Source organism: Anser brachyrhynchus, assembly GCF_964034855.1.
Source record: "Anser brachyrhynchus genome assembly, chromosome: 4".
NCBI classification, from domain to species: Eukaryota; Metazoa; Chordata; class Aves; order Anseriformes; family Anatidae; genus Anser; species Anser brachyrhynchus.
The window spans coordinates 54,596,729-54,612,111 of NC_137698.1; the positions used below are offsets into that span (position 1 = coordinate 54,596,729).

The following is a 15,383-nucleotide window of genomic DNA, read 5'->3' on the forward strand; positions in this document are numbered from 1 at the left end:
TGATAATATCATATGGTTATCTAAATTGTAGGTACAGGCCAAAGCATTTGTTTCTCGAGGGTTTTGCATTTGTTTATAAGCTTCTAACATACCATTATTTAAATAATACTGATTTTTTTTTTTTTGACTTAGACATTACCTAAGATAACATTGCCCTAAAATACCAGCAGACTGATAGGATTAATCTGGTAATTTGTGGTCTGGCCAACCTGACACGTCACAAAAGATGTGGATTTTGATCTAGGATAGGGGCTCCCAAGAATCTATATCCTGGTGCTGCCACTGGCAGCAGCAGCTGTGGTGGACGGGTTCCAGCTCGAAGTTGGAGCACGCGGGAGCTGTGCTTTGCTGGTTCCCACAGAGCTGTTGGAAGCCTGTGCTCTGAGCTCGGCTGCTTTGGAAGGGCTCTTTTAGCTCGTTCCCATGTGCTGGAATTTGTGTTGCTTTCTTCTGAAAAGGTTGGGGAAACTGAGGTTTTAGAGGGATGGAAGTCTATAATCTAGGATTGAAGCATGGGTAGAATTTCTTACCTGTCCCAGTAGGCTTCCATGAGTCCCTAAAAGTCTTTTTATCCTTTTCACATTTTTCTGTGAAGCATCACGTGCTAGACCTGAGATGAGTTTATTTGGGCTATTTCAGCTTTTGGGTTTGTCAAATAAACATTTAGAAACACTTTCTTTTTTCTTTTTCCCAGACTAATGTTATTTTCACCTTTTTCTTGTTCCTTCTTTTTATTTTATTATTTTTATTTTGAACTTTGTGTCCCTGTCTCTCAAATGATGGGACATACAGAAGCTTTGCTTCATTTGGTAGAAGGTGGCTTACAGCTGAGGGTGGTCAACAAAGATAAAGTCAGTTTTATTCCACACCTTCTTATGGGTATTTAGCACAGAGAATCAGAAAAAATGAGTAGGGAGAAATGATGCCATAATGTGTACAAATGGCAAAAAGGTTTTAAAAAGGAAAAAACCAAAAATGTCCTACTTTTGCACGGGCTGCAAAACAATTTTTCTTTACAAGACAATCAGTAAATTTCAATCCAAACCAAGTACGGGTTAAGCATTATGCAAAATTTCTGCATATTTAAGAGAAATGCTAATAAATGTTAAACATGGATAACCTGGAGCATTCCCTCCCTTCCTCTGCCTTAAAAGCAGAAAAATGTATTTTGGTTTTGGACAGCTGGTTAAAGTTGCTTTAGTTTTAATTGGCTCTTTTCTCCTCTGTGTCGCTGGATGACTTCCTTTGTAAATCCTCGTCTTCTGTGCATTCCCTTCCCAAGGTTAGAGGAGATTTTTCTGCCTGTTCCCCATCTCCTGTGCAGAGACACGGGCCTTAATTTCCAGTAAGAGCTTCTTTGAGGTCCCAGCCCAATTTGGTGACAGTAGTCAGTCTTCTTAAAGTCTGACTCGTCCCAGGCCTGCATCACCTCTAGAAGCTCTTCTGTAGGTAACATAGCTACTAGCAGCTAATAACTAAAAACGAGGGGCTTGGTAGGAAAAGCTAACAACGGCTAAGTAATTCAGAGGTGTGGTTGGGCAGAGTTACTGGTGGGAGTTGTTTTTCTCAAATAATTGCTCCGGGGGGATATCCTGAGAACTGTTCTGAGGTGAGAGGCTCAGAGCTGGGCAGCCTGGGAGGGCTCATCTTGAGAGGGCTGTTAGCTACAGCACTGACTGCCTGAGGATTTGGGGCGCTATGAAGAGGGGCGTCTCAGCACCCAAATCTCCTGTCCCACCTGGCTCTTGTTCAGGACTCGGGGGTCCCTGTCCTCATGGGGAAGCAGAGGGACAGCTCCACCATCAGCTGCTCCTCCCAGGCTTTGCAGAGGGCAAACCTCAGGTTGCTGTAGTGCTAAACCCGCTCCTCTGTCTTGACTGCACCAGTGGAGGCCTCCAAAAACTTAAAGAATATTGAATAGAAAATGAGAGGGTTTGGTTTTTTGTTTATTTGGTTGGTTTATTATTTGTTCTGTTTTTGTTTTTGAAGGCTGGTAGACTTTACAAAACTACTTCTTCAGCCAGAAATCCCTCTGTACTCCTTACTAATCCTCCTTCCCTTCACTGTCCATTTCTTGTGCTTTTTCTCTAGAAAGTATTTGATCTTTACCTTGTATGTACCTTATCCTTGTATATATCGTTGTGTTTCAGTATACCTAGTTCCAGTAGTGTTAGTCTTCTAACAAATGTGCCAATCAAATGGAAATCCTAATGTTTCCCCTTAATTGCTGTTTATCAAAGGCTGTAGCAGCTGTGGCCAACATTCATATTCAGATTCATTTTGCTTGCTTTTAAGATCATAGTTAAAGAGTAATTTCATTGTCCGTTCCTAATTTATATTAACTTCCCTTGTTTCAATCATTTGTTTTGGTAAGTAACTGTTAGAGGCATGTCTTCTCTCCCCTTTCCTCCAAATGCCACGATACAGTAATTAGCTGAAGTTTGAGGTGATCTGTTCCCTAACCCATCCTGTAAATATCAATGCTAACAACGGTGTCTTGTGTTTTTTTTCTTTTTCTTTTTTCTTTTTTTTATCAATGTGCTTCTTCCTGTGTGAATAATTATGTGTCTAGAAACAGCCATGGAGTGATTTTGCTGTACTGAATGGGGGAAAGATTAATAGTGACATTTGGAAGGCAAGTATATTGTCAGATTTTAGAACCTTTAATACTATTACCCTTGTTTTTTGCATGGCAGTGGCTGTTTTTTTCCCCTTTTATTTTTCCATGAATGTCATTCATAACCTAGGCTGAAGTGAATGGGGGTACTGCTAGGGACGTCTAGCTCACAAACATGCTGCTTTTTCTGATCTTTCCACTTGGAATGGATTCAGTCTAAACTTGCAGGGCAACTGCCATGAAGTAATGAATAAGATGCCTGCACTGAATGAAATGCAGCTTGAGACTATGTATGCATGCCTCTTTTCAACTTCAGCCAGAAATACTATCGCTTCTTTGCAGGGAGGATTTAATTTCCCTTTGAAATAAGAACTAACGTGGTGGTGTCTTTAATACTATACTGACAATGCTACCTTTATCTCTAGGATCTGCATGCAGCCACTGTGAACCCAGACCCAAGTCTGAAAGAGTTTGAAGGAGCAACGTTGCGCTATGCCTCCTTGAAGCTCAGGTACAGTGACTACAGAAGCCTCTGGAATGACCAGATCCATCTCGTGCTTTGCTGTAATTCTTTTTTTGTGTGTGTGTGTGATTTTAAGGTTGATTTTTTTGTTTATTTTTTTTTTTCTGTAACAGAAATGCTCCTCAATCTGATGATGATGATTCCTGTAGCATCAACAGTGATCCAGAAGCCAAGGTCTGTAACAAGATACACAAAATGGCATAATGATTAAAAATTTGCAATTGTGAACATAACTTGGCACGCTGCAGAATGTCTCCTTGGTTGCGAAGTTAAATACACTCCTCCTTTTGGCACAATGTAGATTGACCATTCAAGACTTGTTCCATCAAAGAAGTTTGCAGATTTGCTTCATTCAGTTTGGCCAGGAAAGTGTGACAGTGTTACAGCTGAAGATTCTACTGTCCAGAAGTAAGAAAGGACCCCTTGCACAACCAAGCAAGTCTTCTGTCCTAAATATGAGAGGGATCTGTAGTTTGTCATGGCTGGATAGCTTCCTGGGGCTTTCTGTGACAGCGTTTGTTCTGTATTCTAAAGTCGGTCCCCTTTTTAAATACTCTTGTTCGTGTGGCTTCTGGAATTCTCAGCTAGTAACAGGGAATTTGCTTTTTTAGAACAAGGAACTTTGTATTTTAGAGAACAGAGAATGCAATTTAGTTTGAGGATAAAATTTGTAAAGAAAAATGAGACTACTATGTGAGCAAGTACCATAACTGAATCAGGGCCTTTACTGATGTAAACTAAACTTTTTGAGGGGAAAGAAGTAGCAGAAGGTTTTGAATGCTTGCATACACATCTCCAGATTTGTCTTGTTGACAGTTTTGCCATGTGCTTGCATCCATTTTTAAGGATGTATGTGAAATGCTATAATTGGAAATCCAAGTAATTTCAATAAGTGTTTTGGCTGTGCCATGTAACTGCAGTGACTGACAGGAGCAGAAGCTACTTATATGCAGAAAGACAGTATGCAACAGATTTAATAATTATAATAGCATTAATGATATATTTTAGGAGAGAAAACAGATTGATCAGGGTACTTAAACGTCTTTGTCATCTTGATTATTTGGCTTGTGATGTTTAAATCAGATGTAAATAAGCGTGCTCCGCTCGGCAGGCTGGCAGTTAAAAAGCAAGGTTTCAGCTGTGCTCCTTACAATGACAGGCACAGTAATGGAGTGGGGGAGTGATGAGCGTTAGGTACCGGTCCTCAGAACCAGAAAGCTGTCCCTTCAAAGACAAGTCTTAGGGTGTGGAAAGCATTGCAGGGAGGCAGTATTTTGATAAGGCTGATTCTTTACCAGGTGGTTTGTGCAGGGTAGGATTAGGGAGCCCTCCTGCATGGAGAACTGTGGCAGTGCTTGTGTGGACAAGGAATACTCGTGTCAGCATCTCCCTCCCTCTCTGGCTAGCTCTTTAACTCCAAGTTTTATGGAACCGATACCCATCTGATATCTGTGAAATGGGTTGAAGCCAAAAGCTTGTCTGTATCAGCTGTTTTTGTTTCTCCTGTTTAGGCCAAACCATGCTGATGACACTTAAATGAGTAATAGCTGAACGCTGAAACGTTCACAGGAGAAGTGACTGAGAGGAGCAAGGCAAGAAATAGAGGAGGAATTACACATGTACTTTATGTTTTTCTAAATCTCTTGACTCAAAGGACTATCTGTCACTGCCCGATGGGGCTGTTGTGTAGCAGTGACAACGTGTGGCTCTGCCAGTGGGGGTCAGCAGCTTGGGCCTTGCTCGGCAGCACCAGAGGCTGAGTAGAGCTTGCAGCTGCAGACAAGGAGCTGCTGCACAGCTGTCCTTTGCAGGGACGGGAGATGGTCAGGAAACAACAGGAAGATCCCATTACCTGTGGGATCTTCAATGCTGACACGGGTGGTAAGGGTGTGTGGTAGGTGAATTGCTTGCCTAGCCCATTGTACCCAAAATATTGTGAGTAAAAAGTGTGATGAGATTTGAAACTGATGACCTGACACTTGTATAAATCAGAATTTTAACCTCTCCTCTGCCACATGACTTGCCTGAACTGTATTTGTTTGAAGCCTGCTTTTGTGTGGCAGCAAGCACAGATTTTTTTCTTTCTTTACAGCCTAGAAGGAAGCTTTTTTTTAACTCATTAAACTCTCTATTGGAAGAATTTGTTAAAAGAAACCTTGTTAGAGATATTTTGGAGATTTTAAACCTGTTCATGGTAATGGCCGGTACATTTAAAAAAATAAATTCCCTCTGTGGCACGGAGTAAAGCTATCTTTCAGCAAAGGGAACTGTGCCACCTTGTGGAAAGCTCAAGTAGTTACCTTCCCCAGAGCCTGTAAAGATTGTAGCACTGCAAAAATGTCAGCGTTGCGAAGTGTGTCATAGAATTCGCATATTTCCTGTAAAAAAAAGTGATTTACACAGCAATGCAGTCAGGCATTCAAAATTGTGAATAAACAAGCATTTCCCCATATATCCTGTGTTCAAGGTGCAGTTCTCAGCTTCAGATCCTTGGCATTTGGTGCAGGTTGTCTGCACAAGAGCATAAAAGAGAAGGGGAAGGGGGAGGAAGGGGAGGATGATTACATCCAGTTTCTCAATTTCAGTGATTTATTTTGGTAGGAATTTCTTGAAGAGATGGCTCATTGCGCTTGACAGGGATACTAATTCTGCATGTGAAACATGCACAACTGGAAATGAATTTTGAATTGGTACTTCCCAAGAGACAGATCGTAACCTTCCTAGTTAATTTATAGAGAAACCTGTGCCTTCCTAATTGAGTTTCAAGGGAGGTAAAAAGATACTTCTACCAGTCCTGGACTGTAAACTTCTCTGGCCTGTCTCTTTTTACAGTGTTGTAAAATATGATGGCTGTGTGTAAAAGAGTAGAAAGATGCTAAATTTTTTCCTTGTGGCGGCGCAAAGAAACTGAACCTCACGGGAAATCTGTCTCCATCCCCAGGGATGGGCTTGAAAGATGGAAGAGCAGTGGGACTCGATTTCTCTGAAATCCGAACAGAATTGGCCTGACGTTTGGACTTGCTATTATTTTTTCCATTTAAGTGTGGTTTTCTGCTTAGGCTTAATGTAGTCTTTCTGTATGGATTTTCGAATTCCCGGTCTACATTAGCTTGTTCAGCAGGGCTCTGCTCTCCAGCTTTGCCATTTTAGACTAGCTATGTATCGATATCTAAGAAATGGAAGAAGTGTTTATACCTGCTGAAGTACTAGGCGATTGCTCCAAAAGTCTGTTTTCCAATATAGACATCAGTAAATGCTCAGGATCTCAAAAGGAAGAGGAGATCATTTCTAAGTTGGGCAGAGGCAGGAGATGCTGATGCCAAGTAGTTCAGTGTAATGACTTACCTGCAGGAGAATGAAAATTCAGTTTGAGACACAGAAAATGAGTTGATGGTGATCTCCTGTGTGTTACCTGAGCATTAAGGATTATGCAATAGGGCCTTTTGGAGTGATGCGAGGGATGTTTCTGACAAGGTGGCTTGTCAGGCCACTTGTGGCTGTCCTGAAAGTGACCTGTAAATAGTACTATTGAAATATTTTTTACAAAATACTAAGTGGCCCCCAAAGAATTACTCTCCATCTCTGTGCTGCTTCTCTTGCTGTGGAGGTAGGTACATGTGGTTTGCAGACACCCTGTTTTTGCTTGCTTCTCATCTTCTCCAGAAGCAAATATTCTGGCTAGACACAGGACTTCTAGCAATCAGCCTGTCTCCTTAACGATGGAGATGAGTTTGATTTCTTGTGCAAGTGAATACTTAACCAGAGAGCAGTAGTTTCTGTCAAGTAATTACAAGAAAGGATGATCTTTCCACGTTAAAGTCTATAATTCTCTCTCAAATTCAGAGTAGCTTCTAAAATTGTTGGTATAAACAGGGAGCATTCAGTGCTTTTCCAGTAATTTCACAGTCCTGTATATAAACTTCTTATGAGCACATGAAACTCTACAAAAAGCTTTGATTTAGTCCATCTCAACTAAAATCTGAGGTTGCCATCTTCTTATAAGACGAGTGCCTGTTTCCCTGACTATTGTAGCAGCTCTGTGTTTTCTGCCTTTAATTTTTACTACAGCTGAACCGGTTTGTTACTTTGCATGGATTTTTTTCCAATACCTTGTAGAGGAGATCTAAAATAGCCATCCTCCCTACTGGACAATTCTTGATATGCAATTCCATTTACATTTTCAGCTTCTGCCTGTAATCCCTTTCGTTGCAACTTAAGCCATAATTATAGGCAGTATTTATAAGTGATCGTCAGATGAGGGAACGGAAGAAAAGTTCTCAATTTCAATATCACTTTGGGGGGGAGCCTTGTTTTTTCAAGTAATCTTGCTAGGAGCTGAAGTTTTCTTGTGAACAGCAGAAATTTGTATTGGGAGGTTAGCCCAAAGAGTATGTACAAAGATCTTTCAACACTAAACAACAGCCAATAGAACACCTAAGGACATCTTTGAAAAGGCTGGAAAGGCTGTTGCTTTTTTTGTCGTTGTTGTTTTTGATGAAATAACATAAAAATGGTTGCTCAAAATGCAGGAAAAAAGATTATATTCAGTGCTCATGGATCTTCCTTAAATGATACTTGGGAATGTTTTAAATCAGAAGAACTAGAATAAGAGTTAAGTACTTCCAAAAATGTGTTTCCTTTTGGTATTGGCTTATTTTAGACTTTCAGAGGGAAGAATGGTAATTCGGAAATAAAGTCTTAATAAATACTTAATAAATACTACTAATATCTACTGTGTCACTAGGGGATGTTATAAGTGATAATGTTATGATGTGGTATGCATCATAATATGGATTTCCATCTATGGGATATTTTCTTCCACCTTGTCCCTAAGTGGGGTCTTAGTTATAACCAAACACAAAGATTAGCCCAAGAAAGAGGAAGACAGTGGTTTACCCAAATCTCAGCGACTGACTTTGTAGTGGTACACATAGCTACAATATGCTTATTATAATATATGTATAATATAACTATCTGGGATAATATAGTTTAATTTCTTGAACCCTTCAAGGCTGAGATTTATCATTAGATCCTGCAAAATGTTACATGTCTTTCATTCCTAGAAGTCCAGCTTCTCTCTGGGATCTAATTAAATGCGAGTCTCCTGTGGCAGATCAGGACATGGGTGACTGAACAGCAGAAGAGATACGTAGGGAAAGATTTTATTGAAGCCTTTCTTAGAAAAAGGTATCACAAAGCCATTCCTCATGGGAGCGAGAATGGAAGGTGCTTTAAAATTTACCGTAAGTCTCCAGATTTGTAGAGCAATAATAATGTCTTGAATTTGGGGACATTATCGGTGTTTTATTTATTGAGATACAGTGGACAGAAGGTTTGCACTATAGGCTGCTGGATTTCTACAGGAGTGGGAAAAGAGAAGATAAAATGAGAACCCTTTTGTCTCATATTATACTTTTCCCTTGAAGCAATGGCGTAAGTGTCGTGGGTTTTATTTTAAAGTTTCTTATTTTTTAATTATTTTTAATTAATCACAGTTTACTCAGTGCTCTGTGGCGCAACACAGTATAAGCTCTTCCTGGGCCAGCAGTACTGTATGCGTGACTGATAAGGAGTCCTTGGGAATGGGCAGAAACTGGGGAAAGAAGCAATCTTCGTCATACTTATGTCCCATGGCAGAAAGCTCCTCTTGCTGTTCTGCAGATCGATGGATTTGGTACACGGGAAGCTCCCCGTTTAGCTCAGCCTCTGCTGGTATTGCTTTGTTAATACACTGCTAAAGTAATCACAGCTTGCAGCCCTTCATACTCCCCACTGGAGACCGATTTTACCTCTAAAACAATATGTAGCCTCCACCAGCTCCAGTTTTAGAAGAGACTGTTGATCGTGAACTGCCTCTGGAATATCTGTTCATCATGTTGCTGCTACAAAATGAACTGGTCAGATGATATTTTTGTGCTTCTCTTCAATTATTTATATTAGCTCGCCAGTTTAGGGAGGCTCAGGGAAGCAGCCCGTGCTTGTCTGCAGTGTCACGGAGTTTATCATTATGTTGTATAGATTTTTAATGAAAAAACACAGAGTGCATATTGAGATATTTTATATATATATATATATGCATTATATATTTATGTATGTTATGTATATACATAATATATATTATTTATACACAGTTTGAAAGCAGCATGGTAAAACTTTGGTAGGTTATTTGTCTATGGTGGACCTGCTGAAAGCTAGATTTATGGAGGAAGTTAATTTAAAAATCAATTTAAATGGAACATTGTGTTGAATGACACAGCAATATTTAGATAGTTCTAACCTGTGTGCATTTTTATTTTGGTATTAGTTCTAGCTCTAGATTGCACTTTAAAGGAGCAGAGGTCTTCGGTGTCAACATTTCTTGCATTTCAGCAAAGAGAAAAGGGAGTAGGAATAACATTTGCCACTTAAGAGATGTAAAAGCATGAGATATGCAATACATTGTGGTGCCATGTTGCTACATTTTCAGGTATGCAATATTCCATATGCTTGAAAACGATAGCTCCGCAGTGCCGCAGGCAGGCAGTGGGACAGTAAGTGGATCCTCAGATATGGGAGGCCCACCAGGGTCTGGGAGTCGAGATTTCTGGACTTGGGATTCGTTTTCATTTCAGTCGCTTTCAAAGAAAAGAGTGAAATCAATCAGCAGTGATTGAACTTCGCTGACTTCGTATCCTGTCCTAAATGTAATCACTGCAGAAAACAAATTACTCTTAACAATGTTGCTTTTAAAGAGACCTGAAATCCTGACTGTATTGAAGGCAGGTTTTTTTGCCATTGTTTCATTAAGGTTGAGAGTTCTCCTAAAGGCTTATTTTTTATTTTTTTTTTTAAGTTGGATGTCCTGCATACTACCTTTGAAATTACATACAACAACAGTACCGAATAAAGTACTTCTGGCTGTGTTAGAACCTCTTACATCCATCAGCCTGCACAAGAGCCCTCATCAGAAAAATAACTATATAACGCTTAAGGTTAAAGATAACAACTGCAGAGCATCAGTTTTGAAAAAATGAACACACACGTTCTTCCATAACCTGTAAACTCCTGCAGGGCTTGTTTTCACTGACAATGCAAATATGTGTTTGCTGGTGTCTTTTTTGTGTGTAGCAGAATAATAAAACCTGTTTCAGTTATCCTACAGGTCAGTTATTCTGCAAGATAGATCCTAACTTGAGCATTATTGTAACAATCATCCTGTGTTAGTTTCTGGTGAACAAAGTGACCACCTTTTCTTCACAGAGGAAGCGTATTTGTTATTTCACTATATTAAAATAAAACCCAAAACATCATCAGTAGCTCAAAGCAAAGTCCATAATGCCAGCCTTTTAGGATATGAAGTTAAGGTATCTGCAAAGCATCTGAAATCAAAGCCTATTCTTTACTGAGAAGACCAGAGAAAAGGCAATCTTAATTTCTTCTTCAGAACTGTATTTAGCAAATGGGTATCAGTTGAGAATAATAGCGTCTATTCCATTTTGCTCAACTGACTAGGCTTTTTTCTTGATCAGAAACGTAGTAATGAATAAAAAAAATGAGATTCATAAAAATCTTGAACCAGCACAATGGTCCTGCAAGGCTTTCTTGTCTTGATAGAGTAGATTTGACCTCTGGCTGTGAGCCAGTAGGCACCACTGAGACAAGTATTAAACTGAAAAGAAGAGAGCCACTTCTGTCATCCTACGCGTTGGAGTCTGAGTGTCTGGGAAAAAATGAGGCTGTAGTGTCTTGGAGAATGAGCAAGGGACTGACAAAGCAGAGAGTTCAATACTGACATGCTCTAGAGAGATAATTTATTTAAAAAGTTAATTTACAGTATTTGTAAAGCCCTCACATTGTACTCCACAAGAGTTGAATTTTTAACTATCTCCATGCAATAGCAATTACTAGTGGATTTCTGAATCCTGTTGTGATTTGAACATCTGTGTGCACGTTTCTGTGTGATATGCACACTTTCAGCAGTTCAGATAATACAACATGAACTGCAACAGAAAGCCAGAAATGGTGAAAAATCTTATTAGTATGGGTTTGTTTCTGCATTTTGAATTTCGTTAATTAAGAATTTTTATGTGACAACTGAGTGTTTCTATGAGAAAATGGATGCAATGCAGTCTATTTGCAGCAATTAAATGGAAGTGTTCGTTTATTCATTAATTGCATAGCAGCATCTCTTTATTCTTTTGTTTCTCGGTTTGGCTTTGATCATCTCCAATATTTTCATCTGAAATCGATGCAAATTGATGGATGCAGGCAAACATACTGGAACGTATTTCTTTCCTAGGATGCCGTGGCTGTATTTTATGATACTTCCAAAACATAAAGCAATGAGATAGCTTGTTTTATTTTGAAGCTATTAAAGACAAAGTAATTGGAATTTTCAAGATTGTGCAGGCTGCATAAGAAGCGATTAATAATGTGATCTACATGCTGCGTCTCAGGCACAAGTCTGCTCAGTGGCCTGTGATAAAAGGCCTTATTGAACACTGTAGTGATTTACGTATATCTGCAGACAGATACAGCCTTTAAAAAGGGAAAATATAAAGGGAAACGAAGGAAAAAAAGCTCAAATTAAAGTCCTCTAGAAGCAGAGAAGAAATCAGTAGCATAGATATAAATCACCAAGGAACACGTACCCAAATGCGATCGAGTTTATAGTGGGTACCAGCAGCTGTGTGACCTAAAAACAATCAGTCTTTGTTTTCAACATGTCCCTTAGTTTGTTGTACTCCAGCTGATGTCCTAAAGCAATTTTTCCTTGTCATGGGGTCTTGTCTACCTGTGTCCCAATACTGCTCTGATTTCAGTCTTGTGTAATTGTCCTCTGCCTAGCAGGGGATTGCATTTGCTTTGGGTTTTTTATTATTATTTTTTTTTCTAACACTACCTGTTCAGCACTACACGAGGCAACAGCTAGAACTTGGTGCTTGCTTACGTGCAGAGATATCACAGTCCTACATTCCTGGAAAAGCTCCTGCTGATGATCCTCTTGGAAAAGTTTTAGCAGAGCGGGACCGTACCCTGTTGTGAAGGCGTTTGTGAGGCTAAAGAGCAGGAGGGCAAACCACAATTCACTGAATTCATTCAAACCTCTAAAGCTACCCAGCTTTATGTGATGCTTTAGGTCAGAGCTGCACTGTGAGAGAGGTTTACAGCCTTTTACAGGGTTTGGATTACAGCATTTATGAGTTTGGTTCTTTGACTACAGACCATTAACTCTTAAACAGTAATTGGATTTGCAGCTATGCAAACAAATGCTCTCTGGAACTGGAAAACCGAACAGGGATACCTGCGTTTTCATTGCTGTTCACCTGTCCTTTCATGGGGCAGTGTGAGTTCAGGTGGCTTTATTTTGCTGTGCGTTTTCTTTGCACAACATCCCATGCAGCCTAGCAGAAGACGTGAAGTCTCCGGCTGAGGTGAAGGTACGAAGTTGTTGCCATAATGCGATTTAAACATTTTCAATTAGCTGCCTCAGACACGCAGTGCTCATGGTAGTATCTTTGATCTCTCCCCATCCCAAACAGCAATGGCCAAATGATTCCAATGTAGTACATCCTTCTTAAACCTGTCGTTCTTCCTATGTATGTGTTCTTTGGTTTGCTTCAGACTTAGCTGTCTTTGCCAGCACTTGGAAAACTTGGAAGGAGTCTAGGGACATTAGATTCAAGCAGGCAGGAAAATCATGCTTCATTTATTCAGATGTTTTTCTAAACCATCGTTTTTAGGGACTTGATATTAAGATAACGCAGAGAGTCCTGACCAGTCACAGAAAACTAAGATTTTGTTTTGTAAGTTAATGGTGAAAACATGTAACATGACACAAAGGCTGTTTGTTTACTCCCTAAGGAAAGAGGGGGGAATAATGAGGTACACTTCTGTAGGCTTAAAGTTAGCATCTGGATTACCTTGAAATTATCATTTGCCAATAATTAGCTGTGAGCCTTGAGCAGGGGGACTTACCCAGCTGGCATTACCAGGGATGTCTGTTTTAACGAGCTCATAGGCTCTTAGTCAGGGAGGGCTGCACTCTGGTTTTCGGTGCGGCTGGTTTTGACTCCACGTGTTAGTTCCAGGAGAAAGGAGGGTGCATTAGCAAAGCTCGCTCAGCTCAAGGAAGCGCTTTCTCTCTTGGCTCGAGAGTGTGGCTGGGGGGAGCTGGGGAGCCGCGATGCCGTGATACTGTGCTAGCTAATGAAGCAGTTCTGCTGCTGTGGGCAACTCAGCTAACCCTGATTTAACAACTGGGTCGTACCCAACTGGAGAGACTGGGCGGGTTGCTCATGCTGTGTTTCGTTTCTTTTGTTTTGAAAAGTATTTCTGAGCGAAATAATTAAGAAAACAAAAAAACACCAATGATAAAACTTCAAGTGGATCTTCTGTAAGTTTTCTACAATTACTAGCAATACACGAGAGGGGCATGCAGCATGCATGAACATACTCTATTCTACTGCCCTCCCCCTTGTACAGGTGCATGTATATATATTTCTGTTATCTGTTACATTCATGATAAATAAACCAGGGTATGCATCGCATGTTACTCATATTATTTAATGTCGAAATCTACTCAAAAGTCTGTCCCTACCTCATTCAGACCAGCACGTGTATTCAGTTAAACCACACACACAAAAATTTGCCAGGTGCCAGAAGCTGCCTTCTTATCTCTTGTCTACCTGGCGTGGAAGCACTGAGAGGGACTGGAGGTGAGCAAGGATGCCAAGCTCCCCCTGTGAAGGGGAATATGTGGGATGGACAGCACAGTATCCTCTTCAGCTCGCTGTGCTGTCGTGTCAGCGGGCTACAGAGGGAAAGAAATGCAGTAGGTGCCACCACTGGTGAATTTAAAATATAGAATAATAATGTCTAAGAGAAGGAAAAAAACAAAGATAACAGTTTACCATCTTCACCTTCTTTACTAATAAGAGCTGTGCCTGCTGTCAATTTGAGCTGGTTGCTTTTCAGCAGTTCTTGGCCTTAAGATACATACTCTGTTCAGTGCAAGGACTGAATTTCTCTCTATGTTTGGAAATCAGCTAACAGATTGCAGATGTTGTTGAGATATGAAGAATAATGAGGAAGCAATATGCCTATTACATACATTTAGCTTTTCATTTCTCCTCAGCCAATTTAGGAAATTATTCTTGCTGCTAGTATCCTATACTCAGTGCAATACTGAAATACTGGTATTAAAACCCAAGCCAAAACAAAACAAAAAAGCCTTCTGGCCCAGTAAAAAAAAAATCTGTATTTAAAAAGCTTGCGAAGATAAATATTTAATACCCAAATGGGCATCACAGCACTTTCAGCACGATTCATGAGCATCTGATGTGCCAAAAACAATTCTGCAATCTTAAGATTAGATGACCTTAATAATTGCTTAAAAAAAAAAAAAAAAAGAAGGGGGGGGGGGGCTGATAGCTTGTATAGCCCTGAAGTGAAGAGGACCCCAGTGGTGACCCCTCCACTGTTTCCTCATTCACCTTCTTCCTCATCTCTCTTTGAACCTGAAAGCCAGCACCTCTGTGGGTTCCCAGCAGAGCTGGGCCAGGCAGCAGGCTGTGTAGGAGAATTTGCATATTGGTTTCTTTCTTTTTGAGGCAAAAAAATAAAAGAGAAGAAAAATGTAGAGGCACGGGAGGCTTTCATTTTTTACCCACGCTCATAAAGGAGTTTAGCACAATTTGCACAGTGTGTTTGTTGTCTGCTGCCTTAGATGAGAAGCATCGTTCGTGAGTCCTTGGAGTAATTTCAGGGGTGCAAGAGGCAGGCTCTGTGCTGTGCTGCTGGGTGGGCACAGCTGGCAGGTGAGGCTGAAGTCTGCTGGATGTTGTGCAAGCTGAAAGCAGGCTGGAGGAGGAGAGAAGTTGAAAGGGAAGGAAGGAGAAGGTCATTAATCTCGTTACCCACTGGTGGATTTTATTCATCCCTTAGTTTGCCAAAGTTGACATTTTCTGTACGTGTTTGGGGGTCTGGTATTTTACTTATTTATTTGAGGACGTTGGTTCCAAACGGTGTACCGGTGATGGTATATCACCTTGATCTACTCACCGACTTCACCGTCAGTGAAGTCAGAACAGCACAGTATTTCAGAATAGTTTACTGTTTTGGAAGAAACGTGGATAACTGCAGGGAAAGCAGAGTACCGAGGGCTCAGTGCTGATGAACATTGATCCTTGACCCACTTTGGAAAGAGGAGGCTGAGGCTGAAAGAACAACGATGACGGACAATGGCAGATTTTCGGTGATTAA

The 15,383-nt window shown here is 40.4% G+C and overlaps 1 protein-coding gene across 4 annotated transcripts in view; it reads left to right on the forward strand.

The window, feature by feature from the left end:
• The window catches only part of APBB2 (amyloid beta precursor protein binding family B member 2), a 172,828-nt gene that overhangs the window by 111,393 nt on the left and 46,052 nt on the right, over positions 1-15,383 (forward strand). For 2 of the 4 annotated variants that reach the window (XM_080589357.1, XM_080589358.1), the window contains exons 7-9: positions 2,573-2,635; positions 3,043-3,128; positions 3,254-3,314. In XM_080589357.1, the coding sequence (XP_080445483.1) occupies positions 2,573-2,635; positions 3,043-3,128; positions 3,254-3,314 (210 nt within the window). The remainder of the gene's footprint in view (positions 1-2,572; positions 2,636-3,042; positions 3,129-3,253; positions 3,315-15,383) is intronic. The other 2 variants (XM_080589360.1, XM_080589359.1) reach the window with 1 other exon arrangement.